The sequence below is a fragment of the Salvelinus namaycush genome, chromosome 26 (genome assembly GCF_016432855.1).
Source record: "Salvelinus namaycush isolate Seneca chromosome 26, SaNama_1.0, whole genome shotgun sequence".
Taxonomy (NCBI): Eukaryota; Metazoa; Chordata; class Actinopteri; order Salmoniformes; family Salmonidae; genus Salvelinus; species Salvelinus namaycush.
The window spans coordinates 35751180-35776986 of NC_052332.1; the positions used below are offsets into that span (position 1 = coordinate 35751180).

General features: G+C 46.5%; 3 protein-coding genes across 4 annotated transcripts in view; 1 reads left to right on the plus strand and 2 right to left on the minus strand.

Moving 5' to 3' along the window:
- The window catches only part of LOC120021529 (mitogen-activated protein kinase 9-like), a 29330-nt gene extending 17868 nt beyond the window's left edge, over positions 1–11462 (plus strand). For both annotated transcript variants that reach the window (XM_038965319.1, XM_038965320.1), the window contains 7 exons: positions 989–1154; positions 1373–1444; positions 1867–2049; positions 2336–2460; positions 6254–6317; positions 9538–9609; positions 10481–11462. In XM_038965319.1, the coding sequence (XP_038821247.1) occupies positions 989–1154; positions 1373–1444; positions 1867–2049; positions 2336–2460; positions 6254–6317; positions 9538–9609; positions 10481–10620 (822 nt within the window). In that variant the 3' untranslated portion in view covers positions 10621–11462. The remainder of the gene's footprint in view (positions 1–988; positions 1155–1372; positions 1445–1866; positions 2050–2335; positions 2461–6253; positions 6318–9537; positions 9610–10480) is intronic.
- Positions 11463–14157: 2695 nt separating this feature from the next.
- LOC120021116 (rho GTPase-activating protein 24-like) lies at positions 14158–19289 on the minus strand. The gene is made up of 3 exons (XM_038964756.1): positions 19208–19289; positions 17655–18729; positions 14158–16911 (listed from the first exon to the last, which is right to left on the minus strand). Exons 1-3 carry the CDS (start codon positions 19287–19289, stop codon positions 16689–16691), a joined length of 1380 nt encoding a protein of 459 aa, XP_038820684.1. The 3' UTR covers positions 14158–16688.
- Positions 19290–22657: 3368 nt separating this feature from the next.
- LOC120021784 (rho GTPase-activating protein 24-like) lies at positions 22658–23722 on the minus strand. The gene is made up of 3 exons (XM_038965636.1): positions 23555–23722; positions 23117–23324; positions 22658–22907 (listed from the first exon to the last, which is right to left on the minus strand). Exons 1-3 carry the CDS (start codon positions 23646–23648, stop codon positions 22736–22738), a joined length of 474 nt encoding a protein of 157 aa, XP_038821564.1. The 5' UTR covers positions 23649–23722; the 3' UTR covers positions 22658–22735.
- Positions 23723–25807: the final 2085 nt, after the last annotated feature.

The window sequence follows — 25807 nt, forward strand, 5'->3', positions numbered from 1 at the left end:
CACCACCATCGTAACCATCATCACCACCATTATCATAACCATCATCACCACCACCATCATAACCATCATGATCATGACCATCATCATAACCATCATTATCATGACCATCATCACCACCACCATCATAACCATCATGATCATGACCATCATCATGGCCATCATCATCATAACCATCATCACCACCACCATCATACCATCATCACCACCAGCATCATAACCACCATCATCATCACCACCATCATAACCATCATCGTCACCACCATTGTAACCATCATCACCACCACCATTGTAACCATCATTATCATCACCACCATCGTAACCATCATCATTATCACCACCATCGTAACTATCATCACAACCACCATCATAACCATCATCATCATGACCATCATCACCACCATCGTAACCATCATCATTATCACCACCATCGTAACTATCATCACAACCACCATCATAACCATCATCATCACCACCATCATAACCATCATCATCATAACCATCATCATCATGACCATCATCACCACCACCATCATTACCATCATCACCACCGGGCTATCTGCATTGTGTCCCACCACCTACCACCCGCCAACCCCTCTGTCACGCTACTGCTACTCTCTGTTCATCATATATGCATAGTCACTTTAACCATATCTACATCTACATACTACCTCAATCAGCCTGACTAACCGGTGTCTGTATGTAGGCTCACTACTTTTATAGCCTCGCTACTGTATATAGCCTGTCTTTTTACTGTTGTTTTATTTCTTTACCTACCTATTGTTCACCAAATACCTTTTTTGCACTATTGGTTAGAGCCTGTAAGTAAGCATTTCACTGTAAGGTCTACACCTGTTGTATTCAGCGTACGTGACAAATAAACTTTGATTTGATTTGATAACCATCATCATCATGACCATCATCACCACAAGCATCATAACCATCATCATCATCACCATCAATTTATCAACTTTGTTTGTATCTCCTCCAGGACCTGAAGCCCAGTAACATAGTGGTAAAGTCTGACTGTACTCTGAAGATCCTGGACTTTGGGCTGGCCAGAACAGCCTGCACTAACTTCATGATGACCCCTTACGTTGTGACCCGATACTACAGAGCACCAGAGGTCATCCTGGGCATGAAGTATAAAGAGAATGGTAAGAAATGCTCAAGGATATTACCTTCTATTCTCAATCTCACCAACAGGATAAAACACTATTAGTTACTTGATTATAAATGTCCATCTTGCACTGTTGCCCATCTATGGCTGTTCTACTTTTACCAGCAGCAAGGATCCACATATGACTGGTTATGGTGCTGTGTGAGATGAATGTGTGTGATGTGTGTGTAACCTCTATGTTTGTTTTCCTCCAAGTGGACATCTGGTCAGTGGGATGCATCATGGGAGAGATGGTGAAGGGCAGCGTTATATTCCAGGGCACGGATCGTATCCTTACCCAGTCGATCTATGTCTCCCTATATGCTGTCTTTACATCTATAATATTACCATTGTGTCTGTGTGTTTAAACTCTATTTGGTTCACTTTTAGAGACATTGTATAATGTGTCTGCCAGGTTGACTTCCGCATGGCAAGGTCAGGCATGTCAGGATGTTCTTTCCCACATTCAATTGAAACAACATCATCAGCTAGCTACTTCCTTAGCATACAGGCATTTCATTCACATTGATGAATTGATGGTCCGTACTAACTCGAAAAGTCTGGATCCTAATTGCTAAAGCCTCTTGCTACTGCTGTGTATCGTGCAATAATCAATATCCCATTTCCTATGTTTCTGAACCTCCCCCTGAGGTATTACTAGGTGTTTATGCATTAGTTTGTATATGTGTCCTGAACTAGCTCCGTATCAGACATTGACCAGTGGAACAAGGTGATTGAGGTTTTGGGCACGCCCCCCATGGAGTTTATGAACCGTTTGATGGAGACTGTGAGGAACTATGTGATGAACAAGCCCCAGTACCCAGGGGTCAGCTTCTCTCAACTCTTCCCTGACTGGGCCTTCCCGGCAGAGACAGAGCAGGATCAACTCAAGAGTAAGACTTATACCACCTATAGATGTCTACATACATTCTCTCTCTCTCTCTCTCTCTCTCTCTCTCTCTCTCTCTCTCTCTCTCTCTCTCTCTCTCTCTCTCTCTCTCTCTCTCTCTCTCTCTCTCTCTCTCTCTCTCTCTCTCTCTCTCTCTCTCTCTCTCTCTCTCTCTCTCTCTCTCTCTCTCTCTCTCTCTCTCTCTATTGTTTAGCACCTTCCTATCTGATATGCTTCTGACTGAAATATGTTGACAGACAGACATATCTTCTGCCTTGTTATCGCTGCAGCCAGTCAAGCACGGGACCTGCTTTCCAAGATGCTGGTGATTGACCCAGAGAGCCGTATTTCAGTGGAGGATGCCCTGGATCACCCCTACATCCACATGTGGTACGACCCAGGAGAGGCTGATGCGGTGAGTCTGACTGTAATATAATAATAAGATAAGGCATTTAACAAACAATCATGCAGTCATATATTTGTTATGGGTGGTCCCAGGAATCAAACCCACTATCCTGGCTTGGCAAGAGCCTTGCTTTACCATCTGAGCTACAGCGCATATCAACATACTTCAGTCAGAAGCATATAAGATAGGAAGTGCTCATCAATGAAACGTTTAAATATTGAGAGAGTGAGAGACTATCCTAGCAACGTGACCTGAAGAACTGTTATATCCTATCAATGCGATCTGAAGAACTGTAATATCCTATCAATGTGATCTGAAGAACTGTAATATCCTATGTTTCCCCGAGTAGTGGCTGAACAAGGACATATTAATTATAAATCTAGCTGTTTTTTTTATACATCTGCAGGACAGACAGCTCAGGGGAGGTGGTGTGTGTCTCTTTGTTAACAACAGCTGGTGTGCCATATCTAATATTAAGGAAGTCTCAAGATTCTGCTTGCCTGAGTTAGAATACCTAATGATAAACTGTTGACCATACTATTTACCAAGAGCGCTTTCATCTACAGTTGAAGTCGGAAGTTTACATACACCTTAGCCAAATACATTTCAACTCAGATTTTCACAATTCCTGACATTTAATCCTAGTAAACATTCGGTAAACCACTTTATTTTAAGAATGTGAAATGTCAGAATAGAGAAAATGATTTATTTCAGATTTTATTTCTTTCATCACATTCCCAGTGGGTAAAAAGTTTACATACACACAATTAGTATTTGGTAGCATTGCCTTTAAATTGTTTAACTTTGGTCAAACGTATTGGGTAGCGTTCCACAAGCTTCCCACAATAAGTTGGGTGAATTTTGGCCCATTCCTCCTGACAGAGCTGGTGTAACTGAGTCAGGTTTGTAGGCCTCCTTGCTCGCACATGCTTTTTCAGTTCTGCCCACAAATTTTCTATGGGATTGAGGTCAGGGCTTTGTGATGGCCACTCCAATACCTTGACTTTGTTGTCCTTAAGCCATTTTGCCACAACGTTGGAAGTATGCTTGGGGTCATTGTCCATTTGGAAGACCCATTTGCAACCAAGCTTTAACTTCCTGACTGATGTCTTGAGATGTTGCTTCAATATATCCACATAATTTTCCTGCCTCATGATGCCATCTATTTTGTGAAGTGCAGCAGTCCCTCCTGCAGCAAAGCACCCCCACAACATGATGCTGCCACCCCCGTGCTTCATGGTTGGGATGGTGTTCTTCGGCTTGCAAGCGTCCCCCTTTTTCCTCCAAACATAACGATGGTCATTATGGCCAAACAGTTATATTTTTGTTTCATCAGACCAGAGGACATTTCTCCAAAAAGTACGATCTTTATCCCCATGTGCAGTTGCAAACCGTAGTCTGGCTTTTTTATGGCGGTTTTGGAGCAGCCTTTCAGGTCATGTCGATATAGGACTCGTTTTACTGTGGATATAGATACTTTTGTACCTGTTTCCTCCAGCATCTTCACAAGGTCCTTTGCTGTTGTTCTGGGATTGATTTGCACTTTTCGCACCAAAGTACGTTTATCTCTAAGAGACACAGCGCGTCTCCTTCCTGAGCGGTACGACGGCTGCGTGGTCCCATGGTGTTTATACTTGCGTACTATTGTTTGTACAGATGAATATGGTACCTTCAGGCGTTTGGAAATTGCCAAGGATGAACCAGACTTGTGGAGGTCTTGGCTGATTTATTTTGATTTTCCCATGATGTCAAGCAAAGAGTCACTAAGTTTGAAGGTAGGCCTTGAAATATATCCACAGGTACACCTCCAATTGACTCAAATTATGTCAATTAGCCTATCAGCAGCTTCTAAAGCCATGACATAATTTTCTGGAATTTTTCAAGCTGTTCAAAGGCACAGTCAATGTAAACTTCTGACCCACTGGGATTGTGATACAGTGAATTATAAGTGAAATAATCTGTCTGTAAACAATTGTAAGAAAAATTACTTGTGTCATGCACAAACTAGAGGTCCTAACCGACTTGCCAAAACTATAGTTTGTTAACAAGACATTTGTGGAGTGGTTGAAAAACAAGGTTTAATGACTCCAACCTAAGTGTATGTAAACTTCCGACTTCAACTGTATATTTTTTCCTGGCTGTCTATTTACGACCACAAACCGATGCTGGCAGTAAGACCGCACTCAACAAGCTGTATAGAGCCATAAGCAAACAATAAAATGCTCACCCAGAGGCGGCTCTCCTAGTGTCCTCTTTAATGCAGGAAAACTGAAATCCGTTCTACCAGCATGTCACCTGTGCAACTAGAGGCAAAAAAAACCTCTAGATGACCTTTACTCCATAAATGAAGCGGATGCTAAGCTACAGGAGTGTTTCGCTACAACAGATTGGAATATGTTCCGTGATTCATCTAATGGCATCGACGACATTGTGACCGTATGTATATGTCCCAACCAGAAGCCATGGATTACAGGCGACATCCTGATTGAGCTAAAGGCTAGAGCTGCCGCTTTCAAGGAGCAGGACACTAATCTGGAAGCTTATAAGAAATCCCGCAATGCCCTCCAACAAACCATCAAACGGGCAAAGCGTCAATACAGGACCAAGATCGAATCCTACTACACCGGCTCTGATGCCCGTCGGATGTGGCATGGCTTGCAAACTATCACAGATTACAAAGGGAAACCCAGTTGCGAGCTGTCCAGTGACGAGCTAAATACCTTCTATGCTTGCTACGAGGCTAGCAACACTGAACCATGCATGAGAGCACCTGCTGACTGTGTGATCACGCTCTCCGTAGCCGATTTGAGGCAGTGTGGTGTCAGGACAACAACTCCTCCCTCAATGTCAGCAAGACAAAAGAGATGATCGTGGACTACAGGGATGGATGGCCAAGCAGTGGAGCAGGTCGAGAGCTTCAAGTTTCTCGGTGTCCACATCACTAAGGATATTATCATGGTCCACTCACACCAACACAGTCATGAAGAGGGCACGACAATGCCTCTTCCCCTTCAGGAGACTGAAAAGATTTGGCATGGGTGCTCAGATCCTCAAAATGTTATACAGCTCTACCATTGAGAGTATCTTGACTGACTGCATCATAGCTTGGTATGGCAACTGCTTGACATCTGACCGGAAGGCGCAACAGAGGGTAGTGTGTAGAGTTACCTGCCATCTAAGACTTCTATACCAGGCAGTGTCAGAGGAAGGCCATAAAAATGGTAAAAGACTCCAGCCACCCAAGTCATAGACTGTTCCCTCTGCTACCACACAGCAAGCGGTACCGATGGACCAAGTCGGGAATCAACAGGACCCTAAACAGCTTTTACCCCAAAGCCATAAGACTGATAAATAGTATTGGTTAACTATTTAACTATCTGTATTGACCCTCTTTGCACTAACACTTTGACTCATCACATACGCTGCTGTTACTGTTGATTATCTATCCTGTTGTCTAGTCACTTTATCCCTACCTATATGTACATATCTACCTCAATTACCTTGTACCCCTGCACATCGACTCTGTACTGTTACCCCGTGTATATAGACAAGTTATCATTACTCATTGTGTATTTATTCCTTGTGTTATAATTTGATATTTTTCTATTATTTTAAAAATGAAAAAGTTCTCTGCTTTGTTGGGAAGCATTTCACTGTTAGTCTACACCTGTAGTTTATGAAGCATGTGACAAGTACAAATAGATTTTCTGTCCCTCTGTTTGTGTCAACTTGTAACACTCATTTGGGCTCACACGAGCCAACTGTCTATAACTGTCTGTGTATGCTGTGATGACGTCTATAGCCACCACCACAGATATCTGATAAACAGCTGGAGGAGCGAGAACACAGCATTGAACAGTGGAAAGGTATGACAACTGTTTTGTTTGTATTTTACCTTACTGTCCCTTCCCCCACAGCCATTATAGAGCTTCTGCTACCTCTCTGTACAAGGATGGTTTATGTGTTTATGTTTTGTCAGCCCATAGCCTGCCTTCCATCAGCCCGTAGCCTGCCTTCCATCAGTCCATAGCCTGCCTTCCATCAGCCCATAGCCTGCCTTCCATCAGCCCATAGCCTGCCTTACATCAATCCGTAGCCTGCCTTCCATCAGCCCATAGCCTGCCTTCCATCAGTCCATAGCCTGCCTTCCATCAGCCCATAGCCTGCCTTCCATCAGCCCATAGCCTGCCTTCCATCAATCCGTAGCCTGCCTTCCATCAGCCCATAGCCTGCCTTCCATCAATCCGTAGCCTGCCTTCCATCAGCCCATAGCCTGCCTTCCGTCAGTCCATAGCCTGCCTTCCATCAGCCCATAGCCTGCCTTCCGTCAGTCCATAGCCTGCCTTCCATCAGCCCATAGCCTGCCTTCCGTCAGTCCATAGCCTGCCTTCCGTCAGCCCATAGCCGGCATAGCTCATGGCCAGCCTTCAGTCAGCCCATAGCCTGCCTTCAGTGAGCCCATAGCCTGCCTTCAGTCAGCCCATAGCCTGCATAGCTCATGGCCAGCCTTCAGTCAGCCCATAGTCTGCCTTCAGTCAGCCCATAGCCTTCCTTCAGTCAGCCCATAGCCTGCGTAGCGCATGGCCAGCCGTCAGTCAGCCCATAGCCTGCCTTCAGTGAGCCCATAGCCTGCCTTCAGTCAGCCCATAGCCTGCATAGCTCATGGCCAGCCTTCAGTCAGCCCATAGTCTGCCTTCAGTCAGCCCATAGCCTTCCTTCAGTCAGCCCATAGCCTGCGTAGCGCATGGCCAGCCGTCAGTCAGCCCATAGCCTGCCTTCCATCAATCCATAGCCTGCCTTCCGTCAGCCCATGGCCTGCATCCGTCAGCCCATAGCCTGCCTTCAGTCAGCCCATAGGCTTCCTTCAGTCAGCCCATAGCCTGCCTATCCCATAGCCTGCCTAGCCCATGGCCTGCCTTCAGTGAGCCCATAGCCTGCCTTCCTTCAGCCCATAGTCTGCCTTCAGTCAGCCCATAGCCTTCCTTCAGTCAGCCCATAGCCTTCCTTCAGTCAGCCCATAGCCTGCCTACAGTCAGCCCATAGCCTTCCTTCAGTCAGCCCATAGCCTGCATAGCTCATGGCCAGCCTTCAGTCAGCCCATAGCCTTCCTTCAGTCAGCCCATAGCCTGCCTACAGTCAGCCCATAGCCTTCCTTCAGTCAGCCCATAGCCTGCATAGCTCATGGCCAGCCTTCAGTCAGCCCATAGCCTTCCTTCAGTCAGCCCATAGCCTGCATAGCTCATGGCCAGCCTTCAGTCAGCCCATATCCTTCCTTCAGTCAGCCCATAGCCTGCATAGCTCATGGCCAGCCTTCAGTCAGCCCATAGCCTGCATCCGTCAACCCATAGCCTCCCTTCCATCAGCCCATAGCCTGCCTTCAGTCAGCCCATAGCCTTCCTTCAGTCAGCCCATAGCCTGCATAGCCCATAGCCTGCCTAGCCCATGGCCTGCCTTCAGTCAGCCCATAGCCTGCATAGCTCATGGCCAGCCTTCAGTCAGCCCATAGCCTTCCTTCAGTCAGCCCATAGCCTGCATAGCTCATGGCCTGCCTTCCGTCAGCCCATAGCCTGCCTTCCATCAGCCCATAGCCTGCCTTCCTGCAGCCCATAGCCTGCCTTCCATCAATCCATAGCCTGCCTTCCGTCAGCCCATAGCCTGCATCCATCAGACCATAGCCTGCCTTCAGTCAGCCCATAGCCTGCCTTCAGTCAGCCCATAGCCTTCCTTCAGTCAGCCCATAGCCTGCATAGCCCATAGCCTGCCTAGCCCATGGCCTGCCTTCAGTGAGCCAATAGGCTGCCTTCCTTCAGCCCATAGTCTGCCTTCAGTCAGCCCATAGCCTGCCTTCAGTCAGCCCATAGCCTGCCTTCAGTCAGCCCATAGCCTGCATAGCTCATGGCCAGCCTTCAGTCAGCCCATAGCCTGCATAGCTCATGGCCAGCCTTCAGTCAGCCCATAGCCTTCCTTCAGTCAGCCCATAGCCTTCCTTCAGTCAGCCCATAGCCTGCCTTCAGTCAGCCCATAGCCTTCCTTCAGTCAGCCCATAGCCTGCTTAGCTCATGGCCAGCCTTCAGTCAGCCCATAGCCTGCCTTCAGTCAGCCCATAGCTTTCCTTCAGTCAGCCCATAGCCTGCATAGCTCATGGCCTGCCTTCAGTCAGCCCATAGTCTGCCTTCAGTCAGCCCATAGCATTCCTTCAGTCAGCCCATAGCCTGCATAGCTCATGGCCTGCCTTCAGTCAGTCCATAGCCTGCCCTCCGTCAGCCCATAGCCTGCATCCGTCAACCCATAGCCTGCCTTCCATCAGCCCATAGCCTGCCTTCCGTTAGCCCATAGCCTGCCTTCCGTCAGCCCATAGCCTGCCTTCCGTCAGCCCATAGCCTGCCTTCCGTCAGCCCATAGCCTGCCTTCCGTCAACCCATAGCCTTCCTTCAGTCAGCCCATAGTCTGCCTAGCTCGTGGCCAGCCTTCAGTCAGCCCATAGTCAGCCCATAGCCTTCCTTCAGTCAGCCCATAGCCTTCCTTCAGTCAGCCCATAGCCTTCCTTCAGTCAGCCCATAGTCAGCCCATAGCCTTCCGTCAGTCAGCCCATAGCCTTCCTTCAGTCAGCCCATAGTCAGCCCATAGCTTTCCTTCAGTCAGCCCATAGCCTTCCTTCAGTCAGCCCATAGTCAGCCCATAGCCTTCCGTCAGTCAGCCCATAGCTTTCCTTCAGTCAGCCCATAGCCTTCCTTCAGTCAGCCCATAGCCTTCCTTCAGTCAGCCCATAGTCAGCCCATAGCTTTCCTTCAGTCAGCCCATAGCCTTCCTTCAGTCAGCCCATAGCCTTCCTTCAGTCAGCCCATAGTCAGCCCATAGCTTTCCTTCAGTCAGCCCATAGCCTTCCTTCAGTCAGCCCATAGTCAGCCCATAGCCTTCCGTCAGTCAGCCCATAGCCTTCCTTCAGTCAGCCCATAGTCAGCCCATAGCCTTCCGTCAGTCAGCCCATAGCTTTCCTTCAGTCAGCCCATAGCCTTTCTTCAGTCAGCCCATAGCCTTCCTTCTATCACTGTGAGTCAAGGACACCTTTCCTTTAATTTCTTCCAGAGCTGATCTATGACGAGTTGATGGACTGGGAGGAGAGGAACCAGAATGGAGTAATAAAGGAGGACTGTGCAGGTGAATGACCATGGATACTGTGTGCTTCTGACACATGCACTGTCTGTTGCTGAGGGGCTTTAGAAATGACATTTACAGTATACCTTCCCTGATGTTCACTGTTGGTGAGATCATCTCGGTCCTCATAATCCTTACTCACTTTCTCTAAGCCCAAAAATGAAGACAAATGTTTTTGTTCTCAAGAGAAGGTCAGGGTGTGAGTCACACTCTCATATGTTTTGATGATGTCATACTGTGTATCACTTCATGGGCCCTTATCTCTCTCTCTCTCGTTCTCTTTCTTTCTCTCTGTCTGTCTTTCTCTCTCTCTCTCTCTCTCTCTCTCTCTCTCTCTCTCTCTCTCTCTCTCTCTCTCTCTCTCTCTCTCTCTCTCTCTCTCTCTCTCTCACTGTCTTTCTCTCTCTCTCACTGTCTCTCTCTCTTTCTCACTGTCTTTCTCCCTCTCACTGTCTTTCTCCCTCTCTCACTGTCTTTCTCTCTCTCTCACTGTCTTTCTCTCTCTCTCACTGTCTTTCTCTCTCTCTCACTGTCTTTCTCTCTCTCTCATTGTCGTTCTCTCTCTCACTGTCTTTCTCTCTCTCACTGTCTTTCTCTTTCCCTCACTGTCTTTCTCTCACTGTCTAACTCTCCCTCACTGTCTTTCTCTCTCTCACTGTCTTTCTCTCTCCCTCACTGTCTTTCTCTCTCCCTCACTGTCTTTCTCTCTCTCACTGTCTTTCTTTCTCTCTCACTGTCTTTCTCTCTGCCTCACTGTCTTTCTCTCTCCCTCACTGTCTTTCTCTCTCTCACTGTCTCTCTCTCTCTCACTGTATTTCTCTCTCTCTCACTGTCTTTCTCTCTCTCACTGTCTTTCTCTCTCTCTGTGCTGTAGATGAAGTGGTGAACCACAGTGCTACAGCTTCCCAGTCGTCCTCTACGAGTGACTTCTCCTCAATGTCCACTGAGCAGACCTTGGCCTCTGACACCGACAGCAGCTGTGTTGACACCCTCACGGGGGCGCTAGAGGAGTGACAGTGAGCCTCTTTCCACCCCGACATCTCTGTTTCTTTTTCAATCATCACTAACTATCCATCTTCTTAGGTAGCACTTTTCACATGACTTTATACTGTCTATTTTTACTTTGGGTCCCGCTGGATGGTAAATCATACAACCGCTTTTATTTTTTAAACTGAAAATGATTCCGTTTTAAATTGAACTCTCTCTGTCACTCTTTCCCTATCTCTGTTGTAAATAGTCCATTCATACTGTACCATGGGTCAAATAAGTCATGCACCTCTAGACTTGTTGTCCAAGCCAAGAGCACACACTGTTCAATGTGTAGTTTGACCACCTACAGTTTCAGTATAAAGTACTGTATATGCATTAAACTAGGGCTAGGCTATAATGTCTAATGACTGTTTTGTCATCGGAAATATCTAATGATGAACAAAAGACATTGCTGCATGTTACTAAAAATGAATACTTGACTACACATATAAACATCTGTGATGCAACATCTTCATGTATTTCCATCCAGAGGACATTAGCCTCCTCTGTGTGAAGAAACAGTACTTGGCTCTGGTCTGGGTCTTTCCTAAGGAGGGTAAAGAGTGATACATTTTATGCATGTTATGTGTGTTCATGTACATAAGTATCTATCTATACTGTATACTGTGTGTTTAAATGTATTGATTGTTGTGATGCTGAGACTGGGTTTTACAGCTGATCCAAATATGCTGAGGCATACAAACTGTACAAAATACATCCATTTATTTTAGAACAAATTATTGTTAAAATGCAATGGGAAACATTTCAGAAATTCGTTGATGTTTGAAAGATGTATTATAATGAAACTGAATGGGGAAAAAGGCGAACGGTGGATACATTGCACTTTCTAGACAATTTCAGCTTAAAGTCATTCCAAGAAAAATATTGATTAAAAGAGGGATACAATCATGCATTCAGTTCTTTTTCAGATTGTTTCTAAAGATTGTATGACAAACTCCCTCTAAACACAAGCAACGCACGCGCAAGTGTGTCATCTTCCCATCAGTCTTGAGTCTGCATTTTTTTCCTTTTCTGTGCAGCTCTGTCCTCCAGATTCACTCTCATTCTCAATCCTTCAATGGGCAATGTTGAATCTAGCCTCTAATGCTTTACTGTGTTTTGATTGACTTCATAGCGATACGTCTGTTTGGAACCTCTAGAACCTCAGTGTGGTGACAGGAGAAATGTTACAGGGGTAACCAAAGACAGGTCTCACCACTGATAGGTAGCTTTCTTTCATCGTGTTCTTTTCCACCACATTACTGGTGTCCAGAGCAGTCTCAATGCTGGACCATTAACTGACATGTTTGATACAGTGTGTCATGTATGTTTGAGAGTACAGTGGACATTCTCCTTGGGACTTGAAAATCAACACTGGCGAGACCCACATTGACTTAGGAATCTTGATAATTCTGGACCTTGATGTCCTGAGAAAGAGCCTTGTGATACCTGACCGACAGATCCATGCTAATGTCTTTGCCTCAGTCCTGCTGGGAACAAACTGGACTGGAGCTGTGTTCATGGTGGCAGTCTGCTGGGAACCAGCTGGACTGGAGCTGTGTTCATGGTGGCAGTCTGCTGGGAACCAGCTGGACTGGAGCTGTGTTCATGTTGGCAGTCTGCTGGGAACCAGCTGGACTGGAGCTGTGTTCATGGTGGCAGTCTTCTGGGAACCAGCTGGACTGGAGCTGTGTTCATGTTGGCAGTCTGCTGGGAACCAGCTGGGCTGGAGCTGTGTTCATGGTGGCAGTCTGCTGGGAACCAGCTGGACTGGAGCTGTGTTCATGTTGGCAGTCTGCTGGGAACCAGCTGGACTGGAGCTGTGTTCATGTTGGCAGTCTGCTGGGAACCAGCTGGACTGGAGCTGTGTTCATGTTGGCAGTCTGCTGGGAACCAGCTGGACTGGAGCTGTGTTCATGTTGGCAGTCTGCTGGGAACCAGCTGGACTGGAGCTGTGTTCATGTTGGCAGTCTGCTGGGAACCAGCTGGAATGGAGCTGTGTTCATGGTGGCAGTCTGCTGGGAACCAGCTGGACTGGAGCTGTGTTCATGTTGGCAGTCTGCTGGGAACCAGCTGGACTGGAGCTGTGTTCATGGTGGCAGTCTGCTGGGAACCAGCTGGACTGGAGCTGTGTTCATGTTGGCAGTCTGCTGGGAACCAGCTGGACTGGAGCTGTGTTCATGTTGGCAGTCTGCTGGGAACCAGCTGGACTGGAGCTGTGTTCATGTTGGCAGTCTGCTGGGAACCAGCTGGACTGGAGCTGTGTTCATGTTGGCAGTCTGCTGGGAACCAGCTGGACTGGAGCTGTGTTCATGTTGGCAGTCTGCTGGGAACCAGCTGGACTGGAGCTGTGTTCATGTTGGCAGTCTGCTGGGAACCAGCTGGACTGGAGCTGTGTTCATGTTGGCAGTCTGCTGGGAACCAGCTGGACTGGAGCTGTGTTCATGGTGGCAGTCTGCTGGGAACCAGCTGGACTGGAGCTGTGTTCATGTTGGCAGTCTGCTGGGAACCAGCTGGACTGGAGCTGTGTTCATGTTGGCAGTCTGCTGGGAACCAGCTGGACTGGAGCTGTGTTCATGTTGGCAGTCTGCTGGGAACCAGCTGGACTGGAGCTGTGTTCATGTTGGCAGTCTGCTGGGAACCAGCTGGACTGGAGCTGTGTTCATGGTGGCTGTCTGCTGGGAACCAGCTGGACTGGAGCTGTGTTCATGTTGGCAGTCTGCTGGGAACCAGCTGGACTGGAGCTGTGTTCATGTTGGCAGTCTGCTGGGAACCAGCTGGACTGGAGCTGTGTTCATGGTGGCCCTGAGAAAGATACAGTGCATTCAGAAAGTATTCAGACCCCTTTCCTTTTCCACATTTTGTTTTGTTACAGCCTCTAAAATGAGATGAAATTGTTACAGTCTTATTCTAAAATGGATTAAATACATTTTGTTCTCATCAATCTACACACAATATCCCATAATGACAAAGCGAAAACAGTTTATTTTTTTAATGAAATAAATAAATATATCTGAGAAAGATATCTAGATCAACTCCATGGAGCACACAACACAACCTCCCAAGGGCTTTTTTCTCTGGGTTATTGTTTTTCACTGAGTGAATCTAATGTGTGAGGGACATTGAGTGGGGTGTGTGTCTCTGGTTTGTGCAGTGTAGTAATATACAAGGCTGAAAATCTGAATATGAGTGACAATCTTGCTCCTGTAAGCTATTACTAAGATATGGAGCAGGTCGACTCTTAAATCATCATTGTAAGGTCTCAATCAGTGATGTAGTGGTAAGAGAAAGATGTGGGTAAACTCTGATCGCCAGGCCGCCGTGAAAAAAGTCACGCTCCCTTTCAATACATTTTTTCCGCAAAAGGTGGGTAAAGTGTCGGGCAAAATAAAAAGGTGGGTAAAGGTGTGTTTACAGTCCACTGGTCCCAATCATATTGACCAAACCCTGTGTTTACAGTCCACTGGTCCCAATCATATCGACCAAACCCTACTGGTCTATGTTACCTTATGTCTTTATCTCTATCACTCATTTTGTAATCAAACAATCAATACAGACACTTTGTCTGGTTTGCTGTTTAATGCAATCAAACTTGTTTATTACACATTTCTTCAAGACATAGATACATAGTCAAGTCTATAAACTGGAGGTAGAATCTGTTAGATTGGCCTGTCTCTACTGCTTGTGTTCTCTGCTGTGCAATGCCATGTATGGGCGCCCACTGGTGGTCTTATTCAGAGATGCATCACTGATGACTCCTTAAAGGTGCTACACATAAGATTTTTTTTCCTCAAATTTTTGCATTGTAATTTAAAAAAAAATGTCCATAATATATCTGCCGGTAATAGTGAAATGATAGTGTGTCGCAATATTACTGACCCGCCAGTGTTGTGATTGGCTGGTGTATCGCCTATTAATTTCTTCCGCCACAGCGGCATCTGTGGTCAAACTAGGGAAGCTGTTCTGACTTTGTGGCTGGGATATCTAGTGGAAATCACTATTTTCCTGGTTGAGAAAATTCTACACGGTTCGCTCAATTTCAGTTTATGTGAAAAAACAAGCACTGAATAGTGACCAAAACCGCTGTTTGATGCTGGTGGACCAAAACCAAAAGTAGCTTTTGGTTTGGTCCACCAGCTTCAAACAGCTGTAAAAAAAAAAAATTATATTGTTTGTTATTGAAAAGATATTTCACAGCAATTTAGATGGTACATTGATTCCCTACACTATGCAGTGCTTGTTTTCTCACATAAGCTGAAATTGAGCAAACAGTGTCGAATTTTAGCAACCAGAAAATAACAGAACTATTTCCACTAGATAACATAGCTACAAAGTCAGAACAGCTTTCCCAGTTTGAAAACAGATGCAGCACCGGCAGGAGAAATCAATAGGTGAACATCACAGCCAATCACAACACTGGCGGGTCATTAATACGGCGAAACACCATCATTCCACTATTAGTACCGGATATATTATGGACATTTTTCTGAAATTACAATGCAAAAAGAAATCCTACGTGTAGCACCTTTAATATGTTCCACTATATTCGCCCTGTCTGAAAAATATGCAAAAACTCAAGAGATGATTATCATTTGACATCAAAGGAGGACAAAATTAATTCTGCTAAATAAAATGCTATTGCTATAGACAGGATCTATTGCTTACGTCTTTGGTTATTTTATTTCATACAAGTGTGTGTGTTTGCGTGCTTGCATGCGTGTTTCAGTGTGTGTGTTTGCGTGCGCGCACGTTCCTCTGCAAAATGATTTAGTAAAAGTATGTTTTATTATTCAGGACGTTAATATTGCACTATACATATTGGTTTTCGTGGAAAAGCTACATGGGCATTTTCAAGTGGTGTACTGTTAAAAGCTGTGACTCACCCTGCCCTGTCATAATGAAGTGAAATAGTGTTCAGATGGGTCCCAAATTATAATCCTTCATATTTATAGCAGTGTGAAATACCTGCATCAGTAATATGAGTCTGTTCTTAGACACCCTCATAGACAAACTCAGAACATGACCTCAATACTTGGAAGCACTAAATCAAATCCTATTTAAGATCAGCTTTCACACGGTGTCTAAATGGCTGTGGGATCTTGTCAGAGACTGGGAATAGTACATCTTGTCTGCGTTTCAACACCTTGTTTGGGCCTCACATTCACATCTGGACCTTGAAGCTAGTTACAATGCTCCCCCCCCCATTCTTCCCTTCTAAGCAGGGACATATTTAGACCTGGGGCACCAGGTGGGTGTAATGAATTATCAGGTAGAACTGAAAACCAGCAGTACTCCGGATCTCGTAGGGTCCGATTCTATGAGACTGTTATGTTACTTCCCAGATCTCTTTCACAACTTTTCCTGTGTGGCTCAGGACAGACTGGCTGGGTCTGGGCCTGTCTATTATATCAACGGCCAGGCCAGCTGTCAGACATCCATTAAGTCTCCAAGTTTTGATTCTGTATATTATAGGGCTCATTTCAGTCATTGACACATTTAGTGAGCTCAGTAGCTTATGTTTCTTGTCTGTCTCCATCGTCTCCAGTCCACCTCATTCTGGTCTGGTCTAGTCTGGTGGTCAATATGTCTGGTTGAACAATGTCCAAGGCATCAGAGCAGAGTTGTCCATCTCAGCAGGTTCCATCTCAAAACTGTCTTAGAACCATCCTCAAACATGTACAACTCATTATGAGACAAATCCAATATGGATTAATCATGGCAACAGACAGTTCTCTCTATATTCCATTCAGATGGATGGTGTTTTCTCCTGATACTGCTCTTGTAGTGCTCTGGTAATGGCATCTTTCTCTAATCTGACTGGCCATCAGAAGCTCTGTAAGATATGCTTGCTCTTCCTGGCCTCAGCGCTCAGCTCTCCAGGGGTGCTAACCCTAACCTTCGCTCTTCAGGGGTGCTAACCCTAACCTTCGCTCTTCCTGGCCTCAGCGCTCAGCTCTCCAGGGGTGCTAACCCTAACCTTCGCTCTTCAGGGGTGCTAACCCTAACCTTCGCTCTTCCTGGCCTCAGCGCTCAGCTCTTCAGGGGTGCTAACCCTAACCTTCGCTCTTCTGGGCCTCAGCGCTCAGCTCTCCGAAGGTATCAAAGAACTGCTCCATCTCCCTCTGTAGAGTGGTGTTGCGGCGGTCGGCATCGGCCCGGGCACGCTCCACGTTGCGGATCTTGATCTCGGCCACACTGTACCAGCGGCGCTGCTGCTCCAGGCTGGTCCGCAGTCCCACCACCTCCCCCTGGAGGGCCTCGTTACGCTTCTCCAACCTGGGAGAGACAGGACAGAGAAGGACAAGGAGTCACACACAGAGGTTTCACTCTGCTGGTACTACAGGACTGTGGTGTAACATGTAACATGTAGGACTAATATCATGTTATGTTATTGAAGACTCTATATAGACTGTACACTGAGTGTACTAAACATTAGGATCACCTTCCTATTCTTGAGTTGCACCACCTTTTACCATCAGAACAGCCTCAATTCGTCAGAGCATGGACTCTATAAGGTGTCAAAAGCGTTTCACAGGGATGCTGGCCCATGTGGACTCCAATGCTTCCCACAGTTGTGTCAAGTTGGCTGGATGTCCTTTGGATGGTGATGGACCATTCTTGATAAACACAGGAAACTGTTGCTTGAAAACCCAGCAGCGTTGCAGTTCTTGACACACACAAACCGGGGCACCTGGCACCTACTACCATACCCCGTTCAAAGGCATCTTAATCTTTTATCTTGCCCATTCACCCTCTGAATTGCACACATACACAATCAATGTCTCAATTGTCTTGAGGCTTAGGAATCCTTCTTTAACCTGTCTCCTCCCCTTCATTTACACTGATTTGAAGTGGATTTAACAAGTGACATCAATAAGGGATCATAGATTTCACCTGGTCAGTCTATGTCATGGAAAGAGCAGGTGTTCCTAATGTTTTGTACACTCCGTGTAGCATGTATATAGACTGTTGACAAGGACTGCTGTTGCATTGGCATGGTTTATTCACAGTTCTATTACCTCTGGATCTTGGCTTCAAACTCAGCCCTCTGCCTGGCCATCTGTTGTCTGAGGCCAGTCAAGAGCCAGTGCATGGCCTGGGAGGCCGGGGGGACGCGGAGGTCCGGAGGAGCAGAGGGCAGGAAGACCTCTGAGCTGCCCGTGCTCAGGGGGGCATCAGTGAGGGCAGAGGAGGAGGCTGGGGAGTTAGGATGGAGGTCCTCGTCTCCTGGGTCAGTCCTGAAGGAGGGGAACCTAGTGGACCCCCGTCCTGGGCTGGTTCTGACCACACCACTCCCACTGTCTTCCAGGGACAGAATCTCACAGGAAGACCAGGAGCTTCTGGTGTCTACCATGCTGGCCGTGCCCACCTCCACCGGGCCAGCAGGGCTGCCCCCACCACCATCCGCAGCCAGCTCCTCCATGCGTTGTAGTGTGTCCAGGTTGTCATAGACAGACAGAGTACTGTCCTGAGCCTCACTGCTACCACTGGTGCCAGTAGTCCCCTGTTCTGCAGCCCAGCTGGGATCCTCTGGGCCCCTCCAGCCAATGGGCAGCATGCTGCTGGGTTCTGGGGCAGCCTGTAGCGTCACTGTGGAGGCAGAGGCTGTGAGTTGGGAGGTAGGGTGGGGGCTGTCTGCGGTCTCAGTGGGCTGGGACTCTGACTGGGACAGAGTGTATCTGTGGTACAGAGGCCCAGAAGAAAGACTCACTGGAGAGAACACCTCAGCTGGCTGCTGCTGGTGGTCTGTGATGGACAGCCGTGTGGCTAAGCTGGTTTCATCTGGGTTTTGGGCCGACCCTCTCCTCTTAGGGATCAGAGGCAGGGAGAGCTGGCGGGAGCAAGGGGAAGGATGGTGATTTATCTGTTGTTGGGGGAGGTGCTCGGCTGTTATGCCCGGCCTGTAATCATGCGACTGGGTCTGGGCAGTTGGCTGGATGTGCGCCCCCTCGAATGGGTCTCCTTTCCATCTCTGACATGGGTAAGAGTCAGGACGTGAAGAGCCAGGGGCCTCTATGTCTCCCCCCTCCCTGGAGAAAAGGCACTGGTGCTCCCTGATCAGCTCGGACATAAGCTGCTGCACCACGGCTGCCCCTGGGGGGGGGGGGGGGGGGGGACGGACAGACAGACAGACAGACAGACAGACAGACAGACAGACACACTGAGTAACAGCTGGACACATAGAGTACAAACAGCATCACATGGCACATAGCATGTTACACAACAATGTGTTGATATAAACACTGTCAAGGACACACGGGCAGACAGACAGATACTATCTTTATCTGCCTATATCTGTCTCAGTCTGTCTTCACTGGCTCTGTATCTGTAGGCTAGTTCTGTCTAGCTCTGATCCATGTCTCTTTCTCTGAATAACACTCTCACCAGTGGAGGCTGGTGGGAGGAGCTACAGGAGGACGGGCTCATTGTACTGGCTGGAATGGAATAAATGGAATGCTATCAAATATATGGAAACCACGTTTGACTCCATTCCATAATTTCAATTCCAGCCATTACAATGAGCCCATCCTCCTATAGCTCCTCCCACCAGCCTCCACTGACTCTCACACACCTCCAATGATACTCTCTGGATCTTCAGCTTTGGGTCGTAGGATGTTTGGGCCAAAAACAGTAGCCAGGTTCTGGGTGCTCATCTTGTTGCTGCTAGAATAGGACTGGACTTCATTCAAAAACCTGTATTGGCAGTGATTTATCTGTGTGAGACTTGGGCAGAGTCGATTTTGTCACATCTGCTACATAACATACAGAAATGTATCATGGTTGAACAGATGAGGCTGTATGACGTATGTTGTGACTGGGCCACAGGCCAATTCTATTGGGTCGTTCCACCTCAAAAAGTCCAAGAAAGAGGATTTTGACTTCCACTATCTCAGATTGTTCTGAAATTGTTTCTGTTGTTAGAAACAGATATGATTAGCATTTTTGCACCATTATTTTTTGGGGGATACATATCATTTGATCGCTGAGAAATTAAGCTCATTGATTTCACCCAAATTTGTCATTTTCATTTATAGGATTCATATAATATAAAAAAATATAGTAACTGACATCTGATTTGGATCAACCTTTTTTTAACAATGAGTTAGACATGAGGAACACACAAAAATGGTCAAAAGCCATGCTTCATGTCCAAATCATCCTGAAGTAGCTAAAATTTGATTGTGTAACTCAATGATGTTACTTGGATATGAAACGTGAAAATGCTAGTATAGGTACTATTGACTTGCATTGGATTTCTGCCACAAATGAAAGAAAGTTAGCATTTGAAACAGTGTCCAGGTAAATAAGACCAAAGCATGGATTGCTGTCATACCTTGTCCATAAACTGCTTACAGGGTAAGGAAACCAATATGTAATTTGGCAATATGGGTGAACTATTTATCCCTTTAACATTGAGGGGGAAATTCTTTAAAAAATAAATAATAACAATAGCAGGAACAGCACCATCTAGTGGACATAACCTGGTAATATTGGTATGTAGGATGGGACATAAACCTAACAACTTCAATGAACAGGGGGGAAAAAACATCACTAAATTCACTGAGAATATATTACATATGATGAAGAAACTCCATGCCGCAGCTCCATACTACTAGTCAGACATAGAGAACTGATACTGTATACTTCATGTAAGGATAGGATTCTGGGTGGATAGGATTCTGGGTGGATAGGATTCTGGGTGGATAGGATTCTGGGTGGCTTTTGACAATCTATTTGGATTCCACATCTTACTTGTTGTTAGAAAAAAAGGTTGGTCCCAATCGGATGTTGGGTACTATATTTATTGAATATTATGAGTTCTATAACTTAAAATGCAATCAATTAGCTTAATTTCTCATATAATTATATTTCATCAAAATGATGTTGCAGGAATTCTAATCTTATCTGTTTCTAACTACAGAAATGATTTCAGAACTATCTGAGATGGTGGGTGTCATGGTTTGTTGAAATGACATAAAACGACCCTATAGTGCAGGAATCATCAACTAGATTCAACTGCAGGCCGATTCTTCTTTAGCTAGATGGCCAGAACATAATTAAAAATAATTTGACCGCGAGAAATTGACCGCGAGAAACAAAAATAGATATAATATTTGACTCAAATAGAATCATTTCAAACCTTGCTTACGTTTGTATACGATCACATACAGTGCCTTCGGAAAGTATTCAGACTCCTTGACCTTTTCCACATTTTGTTGCATTACAGCCTTATTTTCTAATTGTATTGTGTGTTTTTTCTCATCAATCTACACACAAGACCCCATAATGATAAAGCAAAAACAGTAAAAAAAAAAAAAATCTTCTAATTTATTAAAAATAAAAAACATTTATCACATTTACATAAGTATTCAGACCCTTTACTCAGTACTTGTTGAAGCACCTTAGGCAGAAATTACAGCCTCCAGTCTTATTGGGTTAAATGCTACAAGCTTGGCACACCTCTATTTGGGGAGTTTCTGCCATTCTTCTCTGCAGATCCTCTCCAGCTCTGTCAGGTTGGATGGGGAGCGTTGCTGCACAGCTATTTTCAGGTCTCTCCAGAGATGTTCAATCGGATTCAAGACCGGGCTCTGGCTGGGCCTCTCAAGGACATTCAGAGACTTGTCCCGAAGCCACTCCTGCGTTGTCTTGGCTGTGTGCTTAGGGTCGTTGTCTTGTTGAAAGGTGAACCTTCGCCCCAGTTTGAGGTCCTGAGATCTCTGGAGCAGGTTTTCATCAAGGATCTCTCTGTACTTTGCTCAGTTCATCTTTGCCTCGATCCTGACTAGTCTCCCAGTCCCTGCTGCTGAAAACCCCCACCATGCTTCACCGTAGGGATGGTGCTAGGTTTTCTCCAGACGTGTCACTTGGTATTCAGGCCAAAGAGTTGAATCTTGGTTTCATCAGACCAGAGAATCTTGTTTCTCATGGTCTGAGAGTTCTTTAGGTGCCTTTTGGCAAACTCCAAGCAGGCTGTCATGTGCCTTTTACTGAGGAGTGGCTTCTGTCTGGCCACTCTACCATAAAGGCCTGATTGGTGGAGTGGTGCAGAGATGGTTGTCCTTCTGGAAGGTTCTCCCATCTCCCCGGAGGAACTCTAGAGTTCTGTCAGAGTGACCATTGGGTTCTTGGTCAACTCCCTGGCCAAGACCCTTCTCCCCCAATTGCTCAGTTTGGCCAGGCAGCCAGCACTTGGAAAAGTCTTGGTGGTTCCAAACTTCATCCATTTAAGAATGATGGAGGCCACTGTGTTCTTGGGACCTTCAATGCTGCATAAATATTTTGTACCCTTCCCCAGATCTGTGCCTCGACACAATCCTGTCTCGGAGCTCTACGGACAATTCCTTCAACCTCACGGCTTGGTTTTTGCTCTGACATGCACTGTCAACTGTGGGACCTTATATAGATAAGGTATGTGTTTTTATTTTTTATAAATGTGCTATAAAAAGAAAATACTGTTTTCGCTTTGTCATTGTGGGGTATTGTGTGTATTTATTTAATACATTTTAGAATAAGGCTGTAACGTAATAAAATGTGGAAAAAATCTAAGAGGAATGAATACTTTCCGAAGGCACTGTATATCTCTCTATTATGCGTGGGAATACTTTGGAACAGATTTCCAACATTAAAATCACTTGGATGTCCAACAATAAAGAAACAAATAAAAAATAAAATATTTTTTTATATTGCTCAGAAAAGTTGAGGTGCCAAATAAAATCCCCCGCGGCCCGCCAGTTGGGGAACCCTGCTATAGTGATTCAATCAATTTCCATTCATTGCTTTCGAAATGCATTAATCGTGAGGTATGTTGTATGCAGATTTGACGTTATCTTGATTTGTGATAATTGTTGTAAATTACAGGTAAACGGTAGACTTACTGGCAGATGTAGTTGAGCAGGTTGAAGTTAGCCACTGGAAGTTGATGCAGAAGATGCCGTAGTTCTGTCAAACTCTTGGAGACAAAGATATTGTTGTAGGTAGTGTGCTACGCTGCTCCTATCACAATATTAACCATTGGTGGAGTTTATCAATTAGATTTCTCCCTTGGACTTGTAGATCAGCAGTTGTGTTCTGTCTTCATCTGTTTATCCGATGCATCTCAGCATGGCCTGCATGATGCGGCTGGATGGAGACTTACCTGCTTCCTCTCAGAGGAGATCTTCTTGCCACACACCAGGAAGTCCTGGTATCTGGAGAAGGGCACCAGTGGCTCTGGCAGCTCCCGCAGATACAGCTTCAGGAGAGACGCCACGGTGTGCACGTCTGTACTGCTAGGATGACAAACACACACGCACGCACACACACACACTTAAAATACAGCACATCACTACCAGTTTATGTGGGTGAACAACTACATATAGTGAGACATCCAGACATACCTGGAGCATAGGTATAACTTCATGAACTTGATCTGTTTGCTTGGCAATTGCAGTGTTTGCAATCAAGCAGAACCTGTTTGTGTTGACTGGAGAGCTCTTACCTGTCAAAGGAGGGCTTCTCCCCAGCGTCGAAGGCATCCTGCAACTCTTTAACCAACGTGGCCTGGCCTGGCTGGCGGAACAACCCCACCTCCAGAAGACCTCGCTCCCGGATGAAGTCCACACACTGCTCCACCACCAGCGGTGCCATGTGTACCCCGTAACGCCGCTCATACAGAACCGTCTCCTCCAGCCGCTGGCCAAACACGCCTTAGAGAGACAGAGAGGAGAGAGAGAGAGACAGAGAGAGGGGATTTAAGATCACCCAGGCTAATTTAATAAACAGATGATTATAGAGTGCAAGTTTGATGGTTCAGGGATTTTCTTTCCTTTCCTCAGACAAGTGAACTCAAACCCTCTATACCCCCAAACCACCTATCTACACAGCCTGCCTCACATTGCAGCTCTGTGTGGGTCTCTGTGTTGTCTGAGAAACTCACGCCTCCTGAAACTCAGAACCCGCTTGATCTTCCTGTAGGCAGAGTGGGACAGGTAGCTGCTGGTCCTGTACACTGTCGCCTTGTTCTCCGGCATCTTCGCTTTTCTCTTCACATGTATTCTTTCTCTGTCCAGATCTCTCTCTCTCTCTCTCTCTCACCGTCCAGATCTCTCTCTCACCGTCCAGATTTCTCTCTCTCTCTCTCTCACTGTCCAGATCTCTCTCTCTCTCTCACTGTCCAGATCTCTCTCTCTCTCACTGTCCAGATATCTCTCTCTTTTTCCCCACCCAGATATTTCTCTCTCTCTTTCTCCTTCCAGATCTCCGTCTCTCTCACCGTCCAGATCTTTCTCTCATTTTCCCCTCTTTTCCTCCACTCTTTTCTTTCTGGCCAGTCGGGCTGTTTGATGGGGATTATGAGAGGACCCAGATGGCTTGTGACAGCTCGGCGCTGTGGAGACCAGTGCGTGTCCTCGCCCACTTTTATCTACCTCTTTTTGTTTTGTAAACTCACTCCTGGCTAGTACTCCGTGTTTTGTCTATTCTCTCTCTCCCTCCCTCCTCCTCTCCTTCTCTTTAGGTAAACAGATAAGGCTCCTTGCTCTGATGACTCAAGAAATGAGGGGGCAGACTTTCCTTGTCAATGCTCAACAGTGGTCCCTGAGCTCAACTATGTGACCTAATCAGATAAATGAGCATTCCAATGGAAAGAATTTCATTCTACAAGAAGAGGCATTGTAAAGTGCCGGACACATCAAACACTCACAATCAATGAGTGGAGTGGAGCAAACATCCCAATCAATTGAACAGCCACAGGAATATGAGCAATGTCAAAAGTAATATGGAATGTTGAACTTTGGAAAGTAAAATCTCCTCTTCATTTTTGGTGGTTAATGTCTCCTCTTCAGAGTCTTAAGTAAAATGATTTGACAGGAGATTTGAGAGTCCAGTAATACTACATGTTCTACTGATAACAGAGGTCCCTTTTATCACCACTGAACATTGGAATGTCAGAAAAGTTCCTCCACACGTCGTTGCTGAATCCAGATAAAGAGTGCACTTGTGGCTCGGCTCCTCTCATGCTCACCTCAGCCTTGGTTCCCAGGGCTCAAGTCCTTTTTTAGGCTGCTAAACTTAACTCAATCTGGTTAGCATTGAAAAATGCAGAGGAACTACTTTCAGGCTGGATTGTGTTGACAAAAGAATCCACTTAGCTGCCATCTCTCCTAGAAGGTGTTATTATAGTAGTGTATTATTCCCTCCATTCCGTCTCAGAGGAGATGGAAGTCAGTGTTCCTGCGTTTTCCAGCAGTAATTGGGTTTAGCACTACTTAGTTTGTCCAGAGGAGTAAGCTGTGGCCTTGCTGCACGTGCCTCTCCCTCCTTGTCCTATCCATTCCTCCACATGCTTCAGGAATGTGTTTTCACTCAGCCAGTGCCATACCTCCCTCCCTTTCCAATACACTCCCAGTCTCCCCTTGAGCCACTCTCTTTTTCACCAATTAGATTATGTTGGTTCCCTCAGGTCGTACTCTTCAGTGTTCCATCAATGACCCCCACTGTCCCACCGAGTACAATATTCACAGTGTTTTGTCTTTGACCCTTTGTCTTTATTTAGCCTGACAGCACCCTCCCTAGCCCCCACCCCAGCCCCCTGCTCAGTCGACTCCCCAGCCCCCTCCTCAGCCGATTCCTCAGCCCCCTCCTCAGCCCCCTCCCTAGCCCCCTCCTCAGCCCACTCTCCAGCCCCCTCCCCAGTCCCCTCCTCAGCCCACTCCTCAGCCCCCTCCTCAGCCCACTCCTCAGCCCACTCCCCAGTCCCCTCCTCAGTCCCCTCCCTAGCCCCCTCCTCAGCCCACTCCTCAGCCCCCTCCTCAGCCCACTCCCCAGCCGACTCCTCAGCCCACTCCTCAGCCCCCTCCTCAGCCCACTCCCCAGCCGACTCCTCAGCCCACTCCTCAGCCGACTCCTCAACCCCCTCCCCAGTCTCCTCTTCAGCACACTCCCCAGCCCCTGTATCAAACTATTCCCCACCATACTCACAGGAGCATCGCCGGGAATCATCCCTCTGTCGCTCCTATCTCTCCCGACCCGAGAATCATTAACAAGGGAGAACAGTGTCAGAGATTGACAAAAAATAAATGAGTTAGAATGATTTCTGTCCCCCCCACTCCCCTGTGTCCCCCCACTCCCTTCTGTCGTAGCATACTACTTTGCCTGCAGGCTGCCAGCCCCCTCAAAATAACTTTCCGCT